Here is a 17,677-nt window from a genome sequence, read left to right as displayed (position 1 = left end):
ACTCATTGTGAGTCACTAAAGAGCCGTGCAGGGAGGAGCTCCGCCAGCCGGAGCTCGGAAACCGTCCCCAGACCAGGGTCAAAGAAGAAATTTAACAAAGGAAGTATTATGCAATATGGGAAAAAAAATCCAAGGAAGAGGTAATAAAAAAAGATGAAAGGGGGAGAAAGGCACAAAATCATATACATTATATATATAGCGTTCCTGCTAGGCTGTTTTAGCAGGGTGCGGCACCCTGCCCTCCTTTTGGATGGCAAAAAGCACCCTGCCCTCATAGGCTGCGGCTGCAGTCTTCACCCGCGTGACGCAGTGTCCCGCGGGTGGAGAAATGTGCGGTGACCCGGTCACTGCCGGAGAATAGACGCCGGGCGCATGCGCCTGGCATCTGTTCTCCCTGTCTGCAGCGCTTGGGGGCTGCCCGGCATGTCCGTAAGTGCCGGGCATGCCCCCAAGTATGATGAAAAAGGGGACGCGTCTTATAGACACGCCCCCTTTTATGGCCACGACCCCTTTTCGCCCACGCACACAAAGTTGCCCTCTCTAGCTCCGGCACCCTGCCTGCCGCCGGAGCTAGAGTGAACACATATATATATATATATATATATATGTGCTAATTAGCACTTTGCCGGTGATTTCTGTGAAATCTCCTGCATTGTGCCGTTGGTACAAAGGAACAATACATAAATTATGCAGAAACTACAGCATGATACATAGGCCCCTTAGTGATATATTTTATAATTTTTTTGTTTAAATTAAATAATTTCTAATTATGTAAATATTTTTGTTTCGTCAATTAACTCATTTCATGTGCAAAAGCTACATCAGTTATCTTACAAACACATTACTTGTTGGATGTATCAATCATCTTAAAATTGGTCTAATGCCGCGTATACACTTGCCGACAATGAAGGACTGCATGATAATACGATAATGATACCGTTATCGTGCAGTCGTTCATTAGAATGTGCAGTGCCCACACTGAACGATATGGCGTTCAGTGCAGGCACCCTCCCTCATCCCCAAACACAGATATCGTCAGTTTGACCGTCATGTTCGGGCGATGAACGATGTCGAAAACGACCGAGCATCGCTGGTCATTTCTGACATTTTAGTGCACGATTTATGAACTATTAATGAGCGATTGAACGATAACGATGTCATGTAGTGGATACGCACCTTAAGTCATCTTGCTAAGACATGATTAATATTTTGCAGTAATAATTTTTGTTTGTACATTTGCTCTCTATGGGCATATAGTACAATACTCTAGCTGCTGTCTGCCAAGAGACACAACTGAGTTGTACAGGAGTACAGTACAGGAAGGTGAAGGAGACATCAGATGGATACAGTTACATTGTTAAAGCTGACTCCTATTGGTTTGTTCTATGACGTTGATTTCCTTTAAGAAATACAGTATTTTGTTTAGAAAATAGAGTAATAATCATGGAATGTATTAAAGTATTTACAGTATGTTAAAAACTTATTATTTTGACAGATCCTATGGCAGAATTCAATATTACCATGAAGAAAAAAGGTGAGGACTTTGTTATTAGGTGCCTTTGAAAGGAGCGGGACTGCTGTCTTTTCTATGGTTACATAATAAAACAAGTCAGACAAGGGTGCTTATGTAATAAGGTGCGAGCTACAGCCGCTGCGGGAACTCCCGCCAGTCTTTTTAAAATGATTGCTGCTTTAAAAATACGGGAAGACTGGCAAGAGTCTCCGCAGCGGCTGCAGCTCGCACCTTATTACATAAGCCCATCGGACTTTGGGGTCGACATGCTCATAAACAATGGGAAAGTTTTTTCTGTTCAGTGCTGGTTCGGACTTTTGACAAGAGAAAGCAGACTTCATCGTTTATTATTGCTAGGACCTTTCTTTTCCTTTACCGTTTTAAAAATATTTTATGTACTGGCTTGGAGGTTTATATCCTACCGGTTTGAGTGTTTGTATGTAATTATAAATATGTGAACAAATGAAGGTGTTAAATATGTATTTCAATCTAGCTAGACTTCGACAGAGAAAAGCAGGTAGTGAATATTTCTATGTGAAGACTTTAATATTTATTTTTAGAATATATAGATTAGTTGTTAAAACTTGCTCCATACACTTGAATGCAGTATGAACTCTTAGAGCACTTAATATAATAGAATTACTATAGAATAGAATTCATATTATTTGAGAAGAGCCTCCATCCACTAGGGCCAAAGTCTGCATTATGTTGGTGGATTAATACCCTGTATTATGAAATTAATAGGTCTCCTATCAAAGCTGAAAGTCTTTATCAACATGAAGTTTAGACTATATCTATTTTTAACATTTATTTTATCGATTAAGTTATTTATATATAGCTCACAGAAACCGAATTTGCTGTAAAACAAAAATCTTATTATAAAAATATGGGATTTGTATAATAAGTAACATCTTCCTGAACTCTATTGATACCTTTGTTGTAGGGATGTGCAGGCTCGGATTAGTTCGGAATTTCCTGCCAAATTTGGATTTTTCCCGCCAAAAATCAGGTCTCAGAAAGAGGCAAAACATCATCATTCCTGGACAAAAGTCCATGAAAGATTACGTTTTGCCTCTTTCTCCATGAAAGATTATGGTTTGCCTCTTTCTCCATGAAAGATGACGTTTTGACTCTGAGACCTGATTTTTGGCGGGAAAAATAAATAAAAAAAATCAGAATTTGGCGGGAAAATCCTAACTAATCCAAGCCTGCACATCCCTACTTTGTTGTGTCTGAATGTTTCTATCCTATCATGTCTGTCCATTCTTTCCTCTAAGCTGTCCATAATCAGTCATTCCTGATAAGTGTAATTACTGTATACAGCTCATGAACCACTTTTCTGAATTGTTGCCCTTTTATTAGTGTTTCAGAGCAGCAGTTATATTATTGTGACCTTTACAAATATAATTATTACAGTTTGTTCTAAATATTAATCTCTTGACAGAGTGGAGTCTGCTGTGGCCGGTACTTGGGGCCATGTTGCTGGTGCTTCTCCTCACCGTTGTCCTGCTCTTTATATATAGACACAAAGTGGCTCCTTTATTCACAAGATGTGTCCAACATCAGCCAAACACAGGTAACATCAATCCTATGCATGTGTAGAACTTGGGAGATTGTCAGCCGTTTGCAGAATTAAATATTGAAATGTACAATACTCTAATATGATTATTTTGCGTACGTCATATTTGTCCTAAGCTAAGTGGCCATCGTCGGTAAAGGTATTGATGTTGCTGAGACTTTAAAGCTAGTTGTGAGACAGGAAACATTTTTCGCAACAGATATTGGTAGCATGGGTGTAGCCATTGTGGGTGCAAGGGGTGTCATTGCTATGGGGCCCAAAGGCTTAGGGGGCCCCAGACCCAACTCATATAATGGTCTACCAAGGGGATGCAATCGGAAAACCGACTGTCTTAATCCCGACAGCCGGCTTCCCGATTGCTTTATCCCGGCGTGGGATAAATGACCGGCGTCTATATCTAGACGCCTGTCATTTACCTGACGCCGGGAGACCGGCGCCCGGCATCCCGATCGAAGGGATGCCGGGCACCGCCAGCGGACAGGGTTAGGTTTAGGGCACCCGGGGGGGGACAGGGTTAGGCTCCCCCCCGGGAGGGTTAGGGTAGGGGGAGGGAGGGTTAGGCAGCCCCATGGGGGACTTAGGGTTAGTCACCCCCCGGGGGACTTAGGGTTAGGCAACGGGGAAGGGGGGGGTTAGGGTTAGGCACTTGGGGGGGAGGTTAGGGTTAGGCACCCCTAAGGAGGTTTAGGGTTAGGGGGGATTTCCAGCGCTGTCGGGCTTCCGCTGCCGGGATCTATGCTTTTGTCGGCCAAGGGTTGACGGGATTCGAATGGTCGGCCACAGGGCCGGCGGTATTTCATACTGATTCCCTACCAAGTTCACGAAATGGACAGTTAAGAAATTGGGTCTGGCCCATTGCCCGTGCCTGAAAAACGGGACTCAGCGACCTCTTCATTCCTGTTTCGGGGATCCTGCGGGATCCTTCTCCTGGCTAGTTATGCGATGTGTAGCCCATAGGTTACAGCGGCTTACACTATCTCCAGATGGCATAAGCTGCGGGGATCAAGTTCCAGTTCCGTCGCATTCCGGAGCTTGATAATACTGAAAGCATTGGTTCCCCCATAGAAACATATGGGAGTTGTGGTGCCGGCGGATATGGAGGGACAACAGCAGATATCTGCTGGGATCCCTCCATAATACATTAGGGGAATACACTGCAACTTTTAAATGATAAATGGGCCCCTAAGCCTAGTATAAGTTAAATTGTATTCCTCCTTTGATATATCTACCAAACAGAATCGAAGCGTCTATGAGGGTTAATCGGTAATAGAATTAGCACACGGCTTCCACAAATGTACAGAAAATTCCTGAAAAACAACAAATTAATTTTTCACCCATGTGTCTCTGTACATTTTACCTGGAGACATACAGGAGACGCCCTAGTGTGCATTTCAGAGAAAGTGCTTTAAATTAATATATGACCTTTGCTAGGGCCAGGATTATTACCGTATCATTCCCTATGTGAGAATGTCCGAGAACAATCTGCTCCCAAATGTCAAAGCCCCGCAAAATTAAATAGGTTTGAAAAACATTCCCATAAGTGCATAGGGTCTCATTCAGAGCCGCTCGTAAGCGGCCACTCGTTCGTTCCGAGCGATGTTCGCACAACTGCGCATGCGTACGGATTGTAATACGCATGGGCGAACCAGTCAGTGCGGCCGAAAATCGTGTGCTCGCTAAATAGCGAATGCCTGCTAATTTGAGTGACAGAATGAGGCGTATGTGGGTGGTAACAGGGGAAGGTGCCTGAAAACGGGGAGTGGAGATCAGAACGCAGGCGTGCCAAATGGTCAAAACGGCGTTTTATGGGTGTGCATAATTAATACAGCAGCGTCATTGACCACGTCACTTGGTTATTTATAGCCAGAACTGCTCGCAACATTGCGGTAGTAAAAACCAACCACAAAAATAGCGAGCAGTTCATTCGCCTTTCGATGTACTTGATTAATCTAATAAATAGCGGACATGACGTATGATGCGAGCGGCCAGGGGGCGTTTTTATCAAAGTTAGGACCGCAAGTTTTGTTCGCTCGTTCTAACATAGAGGGGTCAACAGACCGCAAAGAGCGAACGGTTAATTTGAATAGCCACGCCTTTTTTCTGAACGAGCGAGCGCAAATAGCGTCCGGCTCTGAATCAGACCCATAGTCCATATATTTAATCAGGCATTTCCCAAACATGGCTGTTCTACAACTGTGCATTAAATAGAACATGTGTTCAATGTATTTTAACCACACTGTAAATTATATACACATTTTGTATACTCTTCATGTTGCTTTACACACCAAAGGCACTGCGGCAAAGCTTCCGGTCACAGGGGTTATTACTGTATGGTGCATAAAATGAAGAAGGGCACTATTATGGGCATACATTGAACGCCCAGTGTGGAGAGAGGCATCTCTAGACGCACTGGGGAGGGGGCCCTTCAAACTATTGCTGTGGGGCTCAGAAAGTGATTGGTAGGATACATGGTCGGTTCATTTTAGTGGGACTTATATCATATTTCAATAAAATAATTAATACAGTATATATATATATATATATATATATATATATATATATATATATATATATAGTGGCCTCTACTTCCATCGACATTCTGTAGATTGAGTTTTATGGTTTCCTGGGTCCCTGCAGGTGACCATATATTTTTTCTACGTCTTCTGTAAAATCCCGAAGAGTAAAAAGTTATCATTTAAGGCAGAAACAATGAAAGAAAATTTCCTGGCATGATCATTTGGTTAGAAAACGCCATCACAGTGGATGACCCGACCCCCATGTGGGGCGCTAGTTTTATCTGGTCTTACCGAGTTCTCTGATCAAACTGTCCCTGCGTACAAGCCACGGACAATGTGAGATTTGAAAAAAAAAATAGCTTAACAATAGTATTAATATTATATATTTTTCATAGAAGTTTTTTTCTGTTTAGGAGCAGTAACATATAGAAAGGATGAGAGATCTGTCACTTTACAATTAAGACTTCTTAAGCTGGCCACACACTAGAACAACTTACATCCAACCAGCCAACTTGTTGATTGGTTGGAATGAGAATCTGGTAAGGAATGGGAGTAAATGATGATCAGCAATGTGCTCCTAAATGCCAGAAAACAGATGAAAATGGTCGTTCAGACAAGTTTGTTAAATGTTTGATCTAAACTATTTGTTCATACAACAGTTTTGGTCCATTTTTCAGCGTCTGGGAGCAAATTGCTGATTGTATTCCTTACCAGATTTTCATTCCAACCAATCTACTAGTTGGCTGGTTGGACAGATAATCTTTAGATGTGTGGCCAGCTTTAGTCTGGGGGAGTGGGGTAACCACAGCCTGATTTAAATGACATCGAATTTAGGCCCTGATTCAGAGCAGGACGCTCTGACAGAGCGCGCGCTCTGAATCAGGGCCGTCCCGCTCGCATAGCTGTGGGTGACCACCCACAGCTATAGCAAGCGGCCAAAAAGATGGTCGCGATGGTCAAGACCAAACACACTCCCACTGACATCACGGCCCCAGACGGTAGGCGTTTCCATGGGAACGCCTCCGTCTGGGCAGCAACGCCCCCGGCACGCCCACCAAAGGGGGCGTGCTGTCACTCACCATCGACAGCACACCCCCTTTGGTGCGAGACCCATAGCGACGGCTTGGCCGTCGTTATTCGGGTCTCGCGCGTGCGCAAGACGGAGCCGCCTCCGTCGTGCGCATGCGCACTTGGCCAACATCGACCCGCTTGCGAGCGTTCAGCGCTCGCGAGCAGGTCTGAATTAGGCCCTTAATCTGCATTCTCTATTGCAAAGTAATATCATAATTATTGCATTTAAAATTGTTTATTGTTTTTTTTATAGGGAAAGTACCTTTTTTGTATCTATCTATTGATCTATCTACCTGCAGCTCCATGAGGGCTGTCAGAGGCCAGCACACCAATGTAAAGTCTCAATCCATTTATTTAAACAAAGCACAGAGTCAAAGTTAACAAGATACTTACCAGAAACAGCATGAACAGTTTTCACATCCAATAAGGAATAATAATGAGCCCCACCCCGACAGCCGCATCGGGATGTGTGTATAACACGCCTTCCTCAGGGGGGCTGCTCAGACTGTAATGACAGCCCTGAGGTTTAATACAGCCACAAGCACCACCCACATGCATTAGTATAACAGGGGTCACCTGTGGCTGCATAGCCAAGCCCCATCATAAGCAAAAGCACCAGCCAGGGACACCCACATAGTAAGAACACTATATAAAGCACATCTAGTAAACAAAAACATCATTATATTGGGAAAAAAAAATCACAAAAGTGTGATATTTAAAAAAAAACGCTAGAACTAGTACCCTGGAGCTATTAAGGAAATCAGAATATACAGAATTGCTATGTGTAATCAATGAACCCAAAAGGGTCAGAGTAAGCAGCATCATATTAATGGCTGCATTATAATCACATAGACATTCAATAACGCCATCTTCATTTACACAATGATAAGCACGAGGTACTAATGCAAACCCAGAATATCAAATAACAGTACAAAAAGCAATTGAGAAGGTACAAATATAAGTATCAATATCACACTCTCTCTCTCTGTCACGTAAATAAATAAATGTTACTGTTCGATAGCTCTGGTGATGTGATCTGGGATCTGTTGCAAGGAACCGGGCGTTATAAATTAATTGTTAGAGGAATCCCGTAAAGGGGCCTATCCATTAGCAGATAAAATGAACGAATGAACGATATATATCGTTCAATCGTTCATTATATCTGCTAATGGATAGGCCCTGAACGATGACAGATGCGGCCGATAAATCGCATCTATCATCTCTCCGACATGTTGGTCAATTATCGCATATAGCTGTACGATATTAGCAATTTCGTGCAGTTTATATGCAGTAAACTACGAAAGATATTAGCAGCAGCTACAGAGCGCTGCAGAGAAAAAATCCACTCCCTGAATGATGCCATGCGATATCGTTCATCGTTCGCTAAAATCTGTCATGTACATGACAGATATCGTTCAGCACAGCCACCGGAATTTTCAAGGGATATCTTTTGTCTTTCATCGCTCAGAAATAAATCTGATAATGGATAGGCCCCTTAAGACTACTGTGTGATAAAGTAAGTGTCCTGTTGTGCAACATGCAACTAACTTCATAGATCCATTGGGGCTAATTCAGATTTCTGCGCTGCTTCAACCGCTATTTGCAGTAGTCACGTCTGCGACTTTATGCTAAAGCTAGCATCAGCCCTTCCCCCGGTGCACATCCGTGCGTCTGACTGTGCTCGGGCCGAGGAAGACCACTTTGTGCATCTTTAGATGCCACAATCCCGCTTGGTACGTCTGTAGACGCCACATTCGGACGCACAATCTAATCTTGCACCCGCCCCGTACTAGGTGCAGATTCTATGTCAAAGTATGGCCTCCGATGTGAGCGATTAAGCGTCTGAGCTTGCGGCCAGTAATGTGACACGCCCGCGGCCACTCCCATAATGCACCTAGACGACGGACCATCACTGTGCACCTGATTAGCCACCTCTCAGTCACGACCCAGGAGCACCCAATATATTTATCAGACTGTGCATCTCAAACACTACCGCAACTCTGTACGCACACACTGTGGGACGCGTGCGCTGTGCGACTTCTCAGCTACTATGCGCAGTTGAATAACATTGCTCATTTGCGGAAATATCGGCGTTCGAATCAGACTCCTGCCCATTGCTTTCAGTTACGTACAGTGATCACAGTGTAAATGACAAGCTAACATGTCTCTGTGCTTCCTTTGTTTTAGATGAGACGTTTGTTAGATCCAGAGACAGGTGAGTAACAGAGAGGAGTGATGTCTCCTGTAACATGCCTGGGCTTACACTGCACAGTAATCACCACCGCAATAGATAAGAGTAGTAGCAAAGTCCTGATTAATGATTGGCCCCAGTGAACGGATCAATGCCCACTTTGGCCACTTGTAACTGGAGCCTGTTAGAGGGGTCAGAAATGGCAAAAGCGATATCTTCTGACCACGTTTTCCAAAATGCCAAGTATGGTAATGATCTGATCTATATCTGAGGGCAATAAAGGTAAGATATTGCGGCAATTAGCTGCATTCATCCGCTTTTATTATTATATTATTTTTTAACCTCTGTTTTACGGTTGATTAATTATAACACACAAAACAATGAGTGACGTCCAACAAGGTGCATTTGGGGAGGTCCTATATATAATGAAATAACAAAGCCCAATTGCTATTTTGTACCCCTTTTCCACCAAAACACCCACGGGTCTGACTCGGGATTTGGAACACGGGGTCTGATTCAGACCCCTCGCTAGTGCACAGCGCTCGCAAGCGGGTCGATGGTCCCCCACTGCACATGCGCATGCCGGAGCCGGCTCCGGCATGCGCGAGACCCGACCAGCGACGCGCGCTCCGTCGCTACGGGTCTCGCACCAAAGCGGGGCGGCTGTCGATTGTGATTGACAGCTCGCCCCGTTTTGGAGGCGGGCAGGGGGGGGTGGCTGGCCAAACGGAGGCGTTCCCGAAGGAATGCCTGCTGTTTAGGTGCGGCCTCAGTAGTGAGCTTCCGGCTCTATTAGAGCCGGAAGCTCACTGGGGCTTGCGATGGACGAGACCCTACCACAAGGGTCTCGTCTGGCCACCCGCTAAAGCTGTGGGTGGTCACCCACAGCTTAGCGTGCGGCCAGGAGGCCGTCTTTAAAAAAAAAAAAAGGGACGCCCTGATCCAGAGCAAGCACTCTCAAAGAGCGTCCGGCTCTGAATCAGGCCCACGGTTCTAAGCCGAGTCAGACCTGGGATTTACCCCATTTCCATTGCGACTTTTCCCCTTCAAATGCGTCTTATTTGCACAGCGGTGCGAATAGAACGTGGGTGTATCTGCATGCGAAATACTACTTTACAGTGACAACATCACACCCAAATCAGCAGTAGTTGACGAGACAGACAGACAGATAAACAGTTCATTTTAACTGTCCAGTGCAAGCAGAGGAGTATAATTTATTTTTATAATGTAGCAATTAACACAGAATCAGCTTCACATCTGACACTATTTTTTTACTGTATATTATAGAGTTGGAGAAATGCCGACAAAGGAAGAAACACACAGATCTCCTTACACAAATAAGGATCAGGAAGAATACAGCAACAGTAAGTAAATAAGTGATAAGCCCCACGTGTGGCCTGTGTAACCAATAGCCCATTATCTGCACTCTCCAATGAATCCTGCACACCCATGTGATACCGTATAAGCGAGAGCTGCCATGTCACGCTGTACGGTAACCAGTCCCATCTCTGTGATGTCACTATCGGGTGCGGTTTGTGTCTCAGGAATTTTCGGATGAGAGATAAAAGGTGCCAATAGAGCCTGTACAGATGGAGCAGAATTTATATCAGAGCTCTGCAGCTGTGGCATGGAATGTTTTCTTGCAATTGACTCCAATAAACTGAGCTATACCCAGCTAAACTCAATGAGATTGGTCATTAAATTAAATCGTTTCCCTATTGAACCTTTAGCCAGAGTGGACTGGTAATTACAATATATTTTGCTCTATTTATAAATTCAAAAATAATTTTAGTATTTACAGCTGATAAGCACCCGGTGTAAAGCAAACAGCCAGATATGACATTTATTATCTAGACAGGTCTCTGACAGGCTGGATCACATACTCTGAGCAATCTGGTCTGATGTCAGAACAGGAACAAAATAAAAATATATTTATTAGACTGAAAACATTGATTTTGTGCTTATGAGGTCAATAATTATTTCTTTGTTTAGCTGCTAATATTTATTACTTTGTTAAGAAGCCAATATTATTTAGAAGACATGTATTATTTTATTATGGGGGCAACATTAAATTATTAGTTTATTATGGGACCAATAAAAGTGTATTATTTGGTAACTTATTTCAATCAGCATTTAAACAGAACAGGTGATTAATTGTACATGGGTGATGCAATAGGGGAGGCAGGCAAATAAAGATATTTTATTACTGGGGTAATACTAATTAATTTATAATGGGCAGAAATAAGAATGTATATATTATGGAGGCAACCCTTATTATTTAATAAGGGGGGGGGGGGGGGATACCATTTATTATGCACACTTGTGGCACTACATGCCAGCATGCACCTGTACCCACGTACAAATTGTCCTGAAGCAATAAGTGTGGTCCGTGTCATATATAAGTTCTAATTGCCGCCAATTTAGTTAAATAGTACTGTTGGAGTAATAAAATATTACAATCATAATGTCCCTTTAGAAATAAGATTTATTAACGTTATTATTATTAACATTTAATAACACCAACATACTCTGTAGCTACTTCATTCAAAGTAGATTGAAAGGAACAACATAAAGTCACATCTAGGTACACAGTTGCCGCACTGCACGTGCACACAGCTTGCACCCGTCGTTAGAGTTACACATGTATTCTAATGCTGGGTACACACTGGCAGATATATTGGCCGATCGTTTGATTAGATTATCAAACATGCTCGATTGTCCTGACTGTCGTTCTACCGATTTCATGCAGTAAACGGTACATGATTCCCATACATCGTTCCGTACAGACACGGCTATTATCGGACCATCACACAGCCCCTGTATAAGGGATGGACATCGGAAGCCGATGGTTAGCAACCATCAATGTTTTCGACTCGATGGAAGTACTTTTTCCATCGTATACCGGGAATTTGAGGGTTGCCAGCCATCGGATGCAGCTTTTCGATGCCAATGTGATGGATAGCTGTGGACGGGGATCACACACTGCTGCTCTGCACAGCATAGCCGAGCTGCGGGTGTGCAGCAGGAGAACAGATGATGTGCGTATGTGCACAGCATCTTCTCTCAGTGCAGGGGGAGCCTGGGCGCATGCCCAGCATCACGGGTTCAGTAGTGATGTTACTGCTAAGATCCTGCTCATCCTTATCCTCTGTGGTCCTTGTCTCAGGCCAGGTCTCCCTTATGGAATGGAGGCCGGCATGTGTTTCTCTATTAGACTCCACTATACAATGTGATATACAATGTGATACATAGTAAAATAACTCAACATAAACATTACTTTATTATTAAATAATCAATCTAAAAAATAGGTATGATTTGGATCAAAAAGGATTCTCAACTAGAAGTGTTGGATTAATTGAAACTAAATTGTAAAGGGTACGACATAGATGATTTGTAAAGAAAGGTGGCTCCCAGGGCTTGGAGACCCTCTACTCTGGGGGCTGCAGCTACCTTACCGGCGGCCACCGCGATCGGTGCGCTCAGCTCCCATCGGCCAGCTCAAACAGGCCGGGAGCAGGGAGTCAGTGGGCAACAACAAAAATGGCCACTGGAGGAGGGCTGCTCTCGCATGCCCGGCTGCAGCAGCTCCTCCTCCCATTAGCCCTTGCAGAGTCCAGCAGGCAGAGCACCTGCACTGATTCCTCTCCCTGCAGCCTGCCAGTACCAGCCACCCCCACAAAGTGCAGCTCTGGGCGGGCCCGCCATGCTGGATACAGTGCACAGCCAGGTGATGGATGCTGTGCTGAGGGAGGGGTGATAGGAGTTGTGCTGGGAAAGGGGTGCTGTGCTGGAAAACGGGTAATGGGGTCTGTGCTTGGAGAGGGGTGCTGTGCAGTGAGGGGAGAGGGGTGTTGTGCTTGGAGAGGGGTGTGTGTTGGGTGTGGGGCAATGGGTGCGGTGCTGGGAGAGGGGTGCTGGATGAGGGATGCTGTGTGAGGAGTGCTGGGTGCTGTGCTGGTAGAGGGGTGCTGGATGAGGGATGCTATATGAGGAGTGATGGGTGCTGTGCTGGGAGAGGGGTGCTGGATGAGGGATACTGGCTGCTGTACTGGGAGGGTGGTGCTGTGAAAGGTGATGGGTGCTGTGCTGAGAGAGGAGTGCTGGATGAAGGATGCTGTGCTGGGTGATGTGCAGTGAGGGGAGAGGGGTGCTGTGCTGGATGAGGGGTGCTGTGCTGGGTGTGAGGTAATGAGTGCTGTGCTGAGTGAGGGGTAATGGGTGCTGTGCTGGGAGAGAGGTGCCATGCAGTTAGGCAAGATGGGTGCTGTGTTAGGTGAGAGGTGCTGTGCTCGGAAAGGGGTGCTGGGTCATGGGTGATAGGTGTTTTGTAGTGAGGGGAGAGGGGCTGCTGTGCTGGATAAGGGGTGCTGTGCAGTGAGGGGAGAGGGGTGCTGTGCTGGATAAGGGGTGCTGTGCAGTGAGGGGAGAGGGGTGCTGTGCTGGATAAGGGGTGCTGTGCAGTGAGGGGAGAGAGGTGCTGTGCTTGGTGTGAGGTAATGGGTGCTGTGCTGGGAGAGGAGTGCCGTGCAGTTAGCCAAGATGGGTGCTGTGCTCGGAGAGGCGTGCTAGATGAGGGGTGCTGGGTGCTGTGCTTGGAGAGGGGTGCTGGGTCAGGGGGTGATAGGTGCTTTGTAGTGAGGGGAGAGAGGTGCTGTGAGGGGAGAGCTTGGTATGCTGTGAGGAGAGAACAATAGTGTTAATTAAATTAATTTATATTCAAATTGGTTGGGTTTGACAGGAAATACTAAGGAATTCATTGGAGAGCAAATTTTCATATTGAATGTAACATTAAGCTTGGTGGTGGGACTATCTGCTAGGGGGCACCGGCCAAAATTTTGCCTAGGGCACCGTATTGGTTAGGGCCGGCTCTGGTGGTATATATAAGTGCAGGACTGTCAGGGGGTGCAGGTGCAAGTTACACACACTCCTTGGACCTGCATCTTATTCTGCATAAAACAGATCTTGAATTATAGTAACTAGGAGTCCAAAGCTCTGCCCTCCGGGTGTAAGTGATGGGGATCGTCATATGTTTGCCCCAGCTGTATCTGTATGACCGATATTAGGTGACATGTAGTGTAAGATGCACAGAACACAAAGTACAGATTCCTCCCTGGTCACACACACTGAGCACCTGTAAGTCAGGCACACAGTGACCTGAGTGATGTATTAGTTATATGAGCCGTTTGCCCTGGAATGAGCATGCGTGACATATAGCTACACATGGAATGTACATGCCATTATTTCTCTGCTTGGAATGACCAGGCTACATGTGTTGTCTGACATTGAACATGCTGAACACGTAGTTACCGTGTACAGAAACTTTATGTTTACATGTGATGTTCTTACAATGTGCACCGCAATTCCGCCTGTTACTTCCATGTAAAACTAAGGTGCCCGGTGTACTGGGATAGTTACACCAGATAATTGTTGTCATTAAATATATAAATATTTACATATTAATTACACATTACATTCACTACATGTTACAGGTATGTGAACATACAATAAAAAACATATAAAGATAATGTATTTTCCTCTCCCTTAGTGCCAGCCAGCGGAGGAGACGTGTGTTATGCCTACATTGATATAAGCCATATACAGGAAGGTCAGTGCTCTATGCTGTGTCTTATAGATCATGTACACACTGTAATCTATGGATTCCTCTGTAACCAGAGCTCACATATAGATGCCATATTTACAGGTTCTATATAACTTATATGGCTATACTATTATCATGTGAAAGGCGCATGTGCCAACGTGGGAGGTCTCACAAACGTCTCAAGATCTCAGTGCACAGATGGAACCCGCTGACGCCATTTTTTTAGTAGCATGTGAATGATTTTCCTTCGTCATACATTAGTATAATTAGATGTTTGTAGATACCGTAGAGAATAGAGATTTTGTCTATACTTTTATACATGCCGATGTTCAATGTAAGTGTCAAACGGTGCTGGTTATAGTGCATTTGGCACTTACCGCCTCTTCTTACATCTCACCCAAGGTACAACATATTACTTAGAAGGTAATGATATAATATAACAGCACATAACACAGTATATGATATACTTTGCCTTCCATGGTAGTGATGAGCCCAGTTGCAGGTAATTGCCTTGCACACTTGGTGGTGTTACCTTTTTATTCCTTGTCCTGTATGTAAATTGTCTGATCCGTCCATGAACATTTCATGAAACATGTTTCCGCTTCCTTCCTCCAGCTTCCTCAGCTCCTACAGAAGGAAACGTGAGTATTTTAGAGACTGATGAAGACCTGATAAATTTGGTCCCCAATAACTTTAGGCCGCTTGTGAGATCTAATCTAAATCAAAAGTGTCACATGCAGATATGATGATCACATTCTGTCTCCATAATGTATTAAGAAACTTCTGCTCACTGAAATTACTGTATAACTGCTCACATCCAGCTTCCAAACACCTACATCATTATTTGCGTATAAAGTAAAAAACATTTGGTTAAAAGACGCTCTTCTCAAACAAAACGTTCTTATCTTTCCTATTAAAAACAAGTCAGTGAACGCTAGATGTCATGGTCTGTATATCGTTTTGTTTTTTCCAGGATGAATACTCTGTTACATATACTGCGGTTAAGCATTCTGGGACGTCACTGGAGACAAGACCCTCTCAGGAGACACCTGACCCTACCGACATCTACCAGAACATCACTGCCGTACAGCATTGAAGAGTTTATCTTTTATGCTAAGTACACATTGGGCCTCCTCTATGAATTTTTCCAGAACACAAAATGCGCTGGTGTATCTGAATGATCCATATAGCGCATTTCAAGATACACACATGTTCCACTCCTGGTGCCTTCATCCACAATCCAGCGGTGAAGGGAGATGGAACTCACTCTGCAACCTTCACACCAAAGTCCCAACTTATACCAAACCAAATCATCAAGATAAACTTTTGAGTTGTTCCTTGTATCAATTTGATCTTTATTTATGGCTTCAATAAATCATTTGGACTGTTTTTATTATTTTTCGCTTTTGTGAGTGTGAACCTTTGTATTACACTGTTCGGGATTACCATAGAAATGCTCTTCTCCACTATAGTATAACATGAAGCTACAAGATTGGACGTGTAATCATGAGACCCAAACGTCACTACCTTTACTATCATACATGGTTGTGCACCCATGGAACACAGCATTGAACCCATCTAATAACGAGCCCTCTCCAACATTTCACCACATTTCAGTAAGCACATCCCACAAAGCTAGGTGCCGAGAGTCACCTGCTCCATACTCTGCAAGGGGCACCCATACTCCACCCGAATCCACCCTAGGGTGCACATTCATCACACTCAGTTGTCCTGCCATTATGTAAAATGTAAGTATCATTTGCATTCTTCATGCTTTAAAGACAGGAGATATCCCTGCTCTCTCCTAATTACGTTGCACCCCTGATATTGCCCACCATGGGGACTTAGAAAATATTTCAGCATATTTTTCGGAACTTGCAGGTGTAACTGTACGCCATCCTGAAATAACATGCAGGCCCCGAATCTCTTCACAAGCTGCCATATACACAGCAGTTGATGCCTCCTTTATGCCCCAGCTCCTACTCAGTTCTTCCTCCCCTTTATGGCCTACGGCACGCTGAAGCCAAAGCAGCTCTACTGCCTTTGAAAAAGCGGTCTGTGACAGGGAAACCCGTTAGGCCGGTTACCAGAGATTTGCACTTTACTGGACCCCCTATTGCCTACCATCTTGGGACTGAGGATCTCATTCAGACCCGGTCGCAAGCACCGATGTGCTCGCAACCAGGTCGATGGGTAGCCCTGCGCATGCGCAGCGGCCGCACTGTGCATGCGCAAGCCCCGGAGCGAGAGAGGAACTCTCTAGCTCCGGAGCTCGCTACAAAAGGGGCGGCTGTCGATGTTGATTGACAGTTCGCCCCGTTTTGTAGGCGGGCCGGCGGGGGTGGTTTCCAAAACGGAGGCGTTCCTTAAGGAACGCCTACCGTTTTGTGGGCGGCCGCAATGACATCATCAGTGATGTCAGTGGGGAGCTTCCTGCTCGATCAGAGCAGGAAGCTCCCTGGGGCTTGCGAGTGCCCAGACCCAACCTTAGGGTCTGGTCGCAAGCCCCGATGGTCACGATGGTCTTGACCATCGCGACTATCACCCTGGTCGCTAGCTAAGCTGTTAGCTTGCGACCAGGAGGCCGCACAAAAAAAAAGCGCCCGCCCTTATTCAGAGAGAGCGATCGCTTCTTGCGACCGCCTCTGAATAAGGGCCTGAGACTCTGTTCCATCTAAAACCGGATGATTACAAGCTAAGCCTCGCTGGAACCTTACTATTTGGGAGCATCTTACAGCCAAAGGGACTACACAAGCTGCAGGCTATTCCAACCCTGCTACATCTTTACTACTGCACCCTATAGGACTGAGCATCACCCGGTAATTATATTTGGAGCCGCCATTGACTATTTACAATGCTTTTGCAAAAGAGGGATTGGTCCATATCTCTGGTGTTTTAAAATACCCATTTTACACCACTTCTTCTTAATACTATGTATATAACTATATGTTTGTGCTTGTTACATTTGGATTGCATATTATGTTCATTAAACTTGTTTTTTATATATTTGTATAGGTCGCTCACACAGTATTTATTTATTAATTGATATATTTATATTTGTTAGTTTTCCTTTTTTTTTTGTTAATTTACATTGCATTTATGCGCCATACTTGTTTTTAGGTTTGTTTCTCTTGGTATCTTTCCTGGGAGACTACCCAGGGTACACGGCAGCACTTCCATTATATGCGTGTATACTTTTTATGTTAGT

General features: G+C 44.6%; 1 protein-coding gene across 1 annotated transcript in view; it reads left to right on the top strand.

The window, feature by feature from the left end:
- LOC148532595 (Fc receptor-like protein 3) overlaps positions 1-15,827 on the top strand; it is a 36,288-nt gene extending 20,461 nt beyond the window's left edge. Inside the window, exons 9-15 of the mRNA XM_088467651.1 lie at positions 1,496-1,534; positions 2,958-3,089; positions 8,867-8,894; positions 10,158-10,234; positions 14,416-14,475; positions 15,085-15,110; positions 15,443-15,827. Coding sequence (XP_088323777.1) covers positions 1,496-1,534; positions 2,958-3,089; positions 8,867-8,894; positions 10,158-10,234; positions 14,416-14,475; positions 15,085-15,110; positions 15,443-15,565 — 485 coding nt within the window. The 3' untranslated portion in view covers positions 15,566-15,827. The remainder of the gene's footprint in view (positions 1-1,495; positions 1,535-2,957; positions 3,090-8,866; positions 8,895-10,157; positions 10,235-14,415; positions 14,476-15,084; positions 15,111-15,442) is intronic.
- The last annotated feature ends 1,850 nt before the right edge of the window (positions 15,828-17,677 follow it).

Source organism: Taudactylus pleione, unplaced genomic scaffold, assembly GCF_031769625.1.
Source record: "Taudactylus pleione unplaced genomic scaffold, aTauple2 ptg000073l, whole genome shotgun sequence".
Taxonomy (NCBI): domain Eukaryota; kingdom Metazoa; phylum Chordata; class Amphibia; order Anura; family Myobatrachidae; genus Taudactylus; species Taudactylus pleione.
This window is presented reverse-complemented; position numbering and strand designations above follow the sequence as displayed.